The sequence below is a fragment of the Antrostomus carolinensis genome, unplaced genomic scaffold, assembly GCF_000700745.2.
Source record: "Antrostomus carolinensis isolate BGI_N321 unplaced genomic scaffold, ASM70074v2 scaffold1248, whole genome shotgun sequence".
Classification (NCBI taxonomy): Eukaryota; Metazoa; Chordata; class Aves; order Caprimulgiformes; family Caprimulgidae; genus Antrostomus; species Antrostomus carolinensis.
The window spans coordinates 13,619-21,275 of NW_010334757.1; the positions used below are offsets into that span (position 1 = coordinate 13,619).

General features: G+C 41.2%; 1 protein-coding gene across 1 annotated transcript in view; it reads right to left on the reverse strand.

The window, feature by feature from the left end:
* The window catches only part of LOC104529855 (probable E3 ubiquitin-protein ligase HERC3), a 19,742-nt gene extending 12,366 nt beyond the window's left edge, over window positions 1-7,376 (reverse strand). Inside the window, exons 1-7 of the mRNA XM_010174276.1 lie at window positions 7,176-7,376; window positions 5,357-5,520; window positions 4,718-4,831; window positions 3,416-3,439; window positions 3,240-3,329; window positions 1,306-1,476; window positions 542-685 (exon numbers count right to left, since the gene is read on the reverse strand). Of these exons, the coding sequence (XP_010172578.1) occupies window positions 542-685; window positions 1,306-1,476; window positions 3,240-3,329; window positions 3,416-3,439; window positions 4,718-4,831; window positions 5,357-5,520; window positions 7,176-7,299 (831 nt within the window). The 5' untranslated portion in view covers window positions 7,300-7,376. The remainder of the gene's footprint in view (window positions 1-541; window positions 686-1,305; window positions 1,477-3,239; window positions 3,330-3,415; window positions 3,440-4,717; window positions 4,832-5,356; window positions 5,521-7,175) is intronic.
* Between the last annotated feature and the right edge of the window lie 281 nt (window positions 7,377-7,657).

The window sequence follows — 7,657 nt, forward strand, 5'->3', positions numbered from 1 at the left end:
CTATGATTCTATGACAGGTACAGAACTCACACTCTGCACCCTTCCAAAACCAACCAGCTTTCACTACTAGCCATGTTTCTTGCTGTTTAAAAGCTTCTTTACATAAAGCATTAACAAGTTTAGACCCTAAAGGTGATAGTGATGCATGACTAAGTGGATTGGTTGCAATTATGTGAACAGCAAGGGAAGCACAGAGTTCTAATGACATTATGACGTAAACCTCTGGTTTTGTAAAATAGCACCATTATCACATTCATGATAATGAGAGTTCTATTTACTGTCATCTGACACTTAATAAAAGTTTTATTATGGGATAAGAATAAAGAGAATGAATCAATTCCTTAACAGGCACAATCATCACCATTCTACTCAAGTTAAAGAACCTATGCTAACTTTCACTGACTGAAAATAAAGCTCACATTGTATTGTGGGTGGAGAATGAGAGGAAGGTCACTTCTTTCCCATAGATTGCCACTAACTTTCTTGTCATTTAAATGCAGCATATTATTTCAACCTGTGTGTATGAAGGGCAAGGGCTTACCGTGTCTGAAAACCATAGCAGGTTTGACTCTGGGTAGTAAGTGAACATGCCATAGATAGGGTTGAGGAGTTCTTTTAATAACAGGAGGAAAAATTCCTTTGTCACACCTCCAGCGTCAACAGCTTCCTCACCATCAAAGATGACCTGTAGAAAAAACAGGTCAGTAACAGGGGTGCAGAGCTGAGACTGAGTGAATCAGACATCTTTCTAACTGGGAGCCACACAAAGCAATTTGTCTAACATGTCGAAACCCACTGCAACCCATAAGCATGTTTCAGTGCTCTGCTTGCAGGGAGGGAAAGGGAAAGGTGATGAATGAGATATTTTGAACATGTTTAACTCCTTATACAAATCAAAATAACCACCCATCCTCCCAACAACAGAAGCAGTAACATGACAGCAGCTCATTAATTTTGTAGCAACCTCTCAGAAATAAAATATGTCCTATTGTAAGTGGCCTGTTCCTGCAGAGGAGCAAAACAGAGACCATATAATATCATAGAAATGTTTCCTCTCCCACCCCTTATACAGTAGACACGCCAGGAAAAGAGTACACTCCCTGCTTGCCTTGTTGTAAAGTGTCCACTGCCAAAACACTCCAGGAGTCAGAGAGGAGAAAGACTCAACTCCTAAACTAATAAGATCCCTGTGTGCTATACCTTTGGAGAAGGCACGGTACACTGTGAAGCAGTAACATGAAGGGCTGAAAGGCTGCAGAAATGTCAGCTGGATGAGAGGGTGCTAAAGGTGTGGGGAAAACTTACTTTAAGAGGCTTTTTCAAATCAATGTCTGAATGGATGCTCAACTCCCTTAAAGCATCACCGACTAAGTTATTCCTGCGAACATGAAGTACCAGGAAAGGGCTTCTGGCCAGCAGAGGCTCCAGGGTGAGAAGCATGAAGACATTCTGCAAATTTGCACCATTTATTGCAACCTGTAAATAAGAGAGGGGTGAAAAACAGCTGCTGCTCAGCCCCTTTCTTCCTATGGAAGCAAAACAATTAACAACTACATGCCTAGTGTTCCTTTCTTCCTTACTCTTTCAGTTTGGTTTCCCCAGGGTACAAGGATTATGTGTTCTCTCTGTACAAGTGTGTGTGCATGTGTGCCTACCTGCCCTGCCTCCATTTCCCACACCAACCCCTTTTGAGTCCACTGATCAATTCACCAAATTTGAGCGACAGAGAGATCTAATTCCTGAACACTTTTTGACACTAGGCAGGTGGATGGGGAAGACACTTTATTCATGCTCCTATTGCATCAAGAAACTCCATGTGAGCACAACCCTGAGAAGAGTCAGAGAGTCCACGAGGGAAAGCAGTGTTACTAACAGACCAGGTGAGGAGTCAGTTGACAACTGCAGCTTGCAGGGCACCAGAGAACCCACTGCATAAAATTCCAAGCTCTCATCTACATGGATTTTTCTGGCGTTGGGTAAGGCACAAAGTCCAGTCAAAGCTTTGACTACACACTGTATATTAATTCTCATGCATTGTCCATAGTAGGTTGCAAATTCACATTTGTAAATTCAGTTTAAAAGTCAGTGGATCCTGAGACAGAAATCTACTGGAAAGCAGGCTTCCTTCGTTCCAGCACTCACAGAAGTACTGGTTTCTTTGGCCTGCAAGTGGTGGCCTTCATAAAGATCCTCTCTCTCAGAGCAACATAACCTTTACCAGTCTGCTGTCCTGCCAAGATAAGGTAGATGCCCCCCTCATAGCAGCGCACTGCTCACAAACTGGGCAGCTGGAAATACACAGAAGAGGGTGGCAACATGAAAGCAGAAGAAGGTGACTCCAGCTTCTAAGTGTAGGCTGAACCTCCTCTGCCTTGCTGTGGGCTAGGTGTTCAAGCAGCCATAGACAAACTGAGATGGTTATTACATGGAACCAGCACCATGGCCACGAGTAACTGTGATGACAATTTTCCACCCTGAAGGAACCTGACAACCAACGACCTCAGCAAACTCGTTTCACAGAGGATGGGACTAGTCCTAGACCCCAGCTGCACTAATGGGGGACCAGTGGACAATGCTTTGCCCCTCCCAGGAGCCACCTGCATGAGCAATGCCTGGCACTGGGAGGTTTACATTGGCACAGCTGCCCTTGTCACAGCCTGGCTGTGAGCTGGCTTGGCCACCACCTACAGGGTAAGGGTGCTGGAGCTGAACACACTCCTGGAGAACCTTGGGTCTGTGCCCTTCACTGCAAATGGGTGGGTGAGCTGCTGACAACAGCTGCTGCTTGCAACCACAAACAGTGTCAGGAGCTGGTCTTCAACCCTCACTTCTGACAACCTCTCCTGCACCAGGCAGAAACTTGAAAAAAGTGCCCACTTACCTGAAAGCTAAGTTTCCAGTCTTCCAGCTCCCCTAACAGACACCTCACCTTACTTCTTATCCTTGTACTACCATAAATACACAAGCGCTCCTTTCCTATACAGTTTAAATTTCCACCATATGCACATCTGGAACCTCTGATGTTACCAACATTATGAAGTAAAAGACACCATGCATGTCTCTGCAATATCCAGGACAAAGAGGCTCTCCAGCTACTCTACTCTCCCATATCATGGAAACAATACAGTGCTAGCTAACTAACTAACTAACTAACTAACTCCCAGTGTTCCTTGCAGGCACCAATGCAAAAGGCAGTAAAAAAGAAATGGGGCAGGAAAATAGAGAGAGAGAAGGATTACCTGCATCTGCAGTTCTGCATCTGTCTGTAACATCTTGGTCTTAGCCTGAGCATCGAAGATGAAAGGATATGAACAGAGTGTCACAGCATCCTGCAAGAAAGGCAGGCAGATTACTTCCTATTTATAGCTTCCATAGCACTTCTTTTAATAAGAGTAATGAAAAACCATTTTCTTACCTGCATGATAGATGGTCTTACTTTCTGCGAAGGCAAAAGAGAAAAATGAAAATCTTTTAGTCTTTTGATTTTGTTTCTTGTATTTTTTTGGACAGACTAGTTCAAAGGTGACCCAAAGAAAATTTTCTCCTCTGGGACCAAGAACCCAGTTTTTTCCACTTAAATAAAAGCATAGGAACATCCTTCTCAAGAAAACACACGAGTCTTATTCAAAACTTGCACATCAAACGTTACTAAGAGGACTAACTGGCACAAAAGCCTGTGCTAGCCTGCCATAAGTGAAACTTACTCTTATGATGAAAACTGCCCCCAAGACAGAGATCATACAAAACAACAGGAGAGACCATAAGGCCACAACATGACAATATAAAACCACTCTTGCAATGCAAATTACTCCTCTCATTAGCCGTATCAATGCGCTTTTAACTATTTTTAACTATTACTGTTAAACAAATTTGAGTCAATTATTGCTCTGCTCACTAAAAGCAAGCACAGAACAGCACTATTTAAATGATGGAAAGTGGGGGACAGAGGACACAGCACACACAACATTTAGAAAGTCCATAAGAACACACAGAAAAATTCTTGCTACAGTCAGGTTTTACTCTTGCAGCATCCCTTAGCAAATGGTTTTTTGTGTTTTCTCACACTCAGGATTCCTTTCCTTGCTATAATTAAATAATCTCACTGGGTTCCTACACAGCATATTCCAGCCCTCAGTTTAGTTATCTCCTTTCTTACAGATGGGAAAGTGAGGCATAAAAGAGGTGAAGGGTCTTACCCAAGATCACCCAGCAGGTTACTGGAAGAGCCAGGAATAGAACCCACATCTCTTGAGTCTTGGTTCAGTCCCCTAGCCAGAACGCCACACTGCCTCCTCTTACAGAGCAACATTTTAAGATCACTGGCTACATTATTCACAATACCTGCCTAAACAGCAGAAGTAAAGGGTAAAAATTATAATTTTAGAATACAGGATTTGGCTCCTGAGGTCTCAATTACATTAAAAGGATCCAATGACTGAATTAATCCCTTTGTGCAAGGACTGAATGAGAATCACATGAATAATCACAGAGATTGTTGCAAGCATTAGGTAAATATTGTTAGCTCCAGCTCTTCTGACAGCCTTTTTAAAGTCAACTTTGTCAAGCCACTGAGTACCCAAATCTGAGAGACTTAATACTTAGATGCTCCTATACCAAACATATTACACTCTCATTAAAGGTATTAAAAATACTTATCTCTACAACCAGAGAGACAAACATAGACAGCTATTTCATGACTATACATAAAAACTCTTACCATTCCAGCCTGATGTAAGAACCACATGAGATAATCCTCTTGAATGTCCACCAAGTTGGAAATCTCAGGGATATAAAACTTATCATATTCTACATGTTTAACCTTCTGATTTACCTAGTGAAGAAAAAAAATAAAAATAAAAAATATGGATATATTCATCATTTTTCTTAGAACATGCAGGTTTGCTTTCATAAAATCACTTACAGCAGTTTGCAACAACAGGCCCCAAAAAGTCTTGCAAAAAACACATCGTCCATTATATTTTAGCATAAGCCAAGAAGAATTGAGATAAACCTCTTTCTGACTTTAGTTCTCCCTCCTCCTCACAAAAATAACACAGTTGGAGCACAAAGCATCATGAGACAGGTATTTGTGATGCTACAGTGCACGCAGTCTGGTGGCTAAGCAGCAGCATTCTTTAGGGAATATTTTTCCTAGTGTTTGAGACAGGACTAAACAATCTTCAATTCAAGTACCTTGAATTCAGGAAAACCACTAACATCTTCCCCATGTGGTGTCTTGGAGGACAATGACACAGCTCTTAAGTCAGGGCCATGACCACTCTGCCCCTGCCAACTGGCAAAGGGCAGACAGGACTGAATCATTCTGAGCCAACACAGGCCCAGTCTTTCCTCTTACCTTGTGGAGTTTCTCCAGAAGTCTGAGAGCAGCTGTAATGTAGCTACTGAACAGGACTGGGATCAACAGTGTCTTTCTTCCACTGAGGAGGTAAACCACTGCACCTTTATAGAGGTCCACTAGCCTAAGGAAATATCTTGGGCACACTTGAGACCACCAGTTATCTGGAAAGCAGAGGAACATCAATATAAATCCTCAATAAAAGGCCAGAGTAACCCCTAAATAAGAGGTTACAACTGAAAATAGGGGAACACACCTAAAGATTGTTTCAAAAAACTTCTCTATTTCTCTCCTACTTCTAGTAACACAAACATGAGCAAAGAGTCACCTAGATAACAGAAACTGAAAAGCTCTTCCTTTTTCACTCTCATACCAGCCATCACAGAGCCCCAATCCCTAATCAGTGTGAGAGCCTGAATTCAAGGTTCAAGACACTGTTTCAAGTATACTGTAATCTTGCAGGCAAACTGTTGTCTCCCATTAGTGGTAAGGAAGCAGTTGCCTGGGCAATTCACCTTAGTACCACATATTTTTCTAGCAAGTGTTGGAGCTGCCACCTGGCACATCTGCTCTAAAGTTAGAAAGGCTGATTTCTTTCTTGCCAAGAACAGGTAACCCTTACCTCTCTCTCCTCTGAAGGGACCCTGACTATTAGCTTCTTGGCTAGAACCAATCCACCTGCAAAGTAGAAGCTGGAGCCTGGGAAACCATCAAGTCAACTGTTAGAAACAAACACCAATTTATCCTCTCAAGTGTCAGCACAACAATAGATTCTGGCAGGCAAAAGTATGAGAATCCGTTACATTTCTGTATGCTAACAGTGGACTGCACACGCTGAGTAGAGGAGGAAACGTGGTTCCCAAGCCTCTTTGAATTTAAAAAAAAAAAAAATCACTAAACCTCAAAATAAATGTCACCGGAGCAATGCTCCTGAAGGTCTGAATGCATTATATAGTATTTTACGTGATGAGATTTACTATAAGATAGCCTTAAGAAACAGAGCAAGATAACAAGAAAAGTAACAGCCTAGCAAAGATGAGTAACAATCAATAAGCAGTATATGTTCTGCTTAGCTTAAAATGGGCTCACAGGAAATAATATTAGCAGAAATGAGAAGATTCAGAACTAGGTGAAGAGCTGGAGTGTTCAGCTTGGTCACAGACCAGCCAATAGGTTTTTCTGCACCTTATATAGGACAAGGTAACTTTATATTATATTTAGTATATTCTGTTATTTACCTTCTATAGAAAGGATATTCTGATGTGGACAAATTTAAGAGAATAAGATAATTTAATCTCCAAGATAAACAAAATCTATGTTCACAGAGAGGCATGAAAATTTATCTGTAACCGAGTCTCTGAATGTAGGTGCACTAGATAAGGTAAATTAGATTAACCTCTCTAGAAAGTATTATTTGAAATTATATTTTACTTCTAAATTAAAACAATTCTTAACCTGTATTTTCTTTCTCATTTATTATGCATACCACCACGAATTTTACATGTTTGATACTATTGTAACTAATTTCCCATATCTTACCTGTATGCCACTTTCTTAATTTCCTCATAGTTCATGTTTAAAATTCAATTTTTTTTAGGGAACATCAATTTTATGTGGGAACATAGACTTTAGAGGGAGGATTCCTTAAACGCTTTTGATTCCCAGCTGCTTTTCAGAGGCGACTGCTTCATAACAACACTGTACCACAAATTATTATTGCAGCCATTGTAACAGAAAAATTAAACCAACACAAAAACACGACTGAAAAACCTAAAGGCAACGCTGAGAGCAACATGCATCTCAAAGGCCAACCACTTACCAAGAACTTTGCTGGGGTTGGTATCTAGGCGCAGAATAGCCATTGCTAGAGGAAGTGTTAATGTGATATAATACTTGGAGTCTTGGAAGGGTGGGAATTCAGGGAGAATCAGGTAGATCCTCATTGCCTCAACATCTGGTGGTGAGCTGGACAGCTGAGGAATCAAAAAGCTTTCAAAGCTCTTCAATATCTAGAGGAAAACAAAACAAAAGGAGGCAACTTATCCTGGGTGATAGAGCACCTACGATGTAGATAATGTGTAAGAACTGATGAAATGGAGCACACTCAGTACGGGTAGAGTTAATGGCTTTTGCTGATGATGTCTTAAGAACACTCCACAGGGCAGGACTCAACTCTGATTTTTCCAAAACGTATAAACATTTGGGTAAGTTTCTCCAGGGCTGGCTAGAGGTTAGTTAACCCCTTTTAAGGTCACATCCCTGCTTTAAAAGTCAAACCCAGAGTAAAATAAAATAAAATAA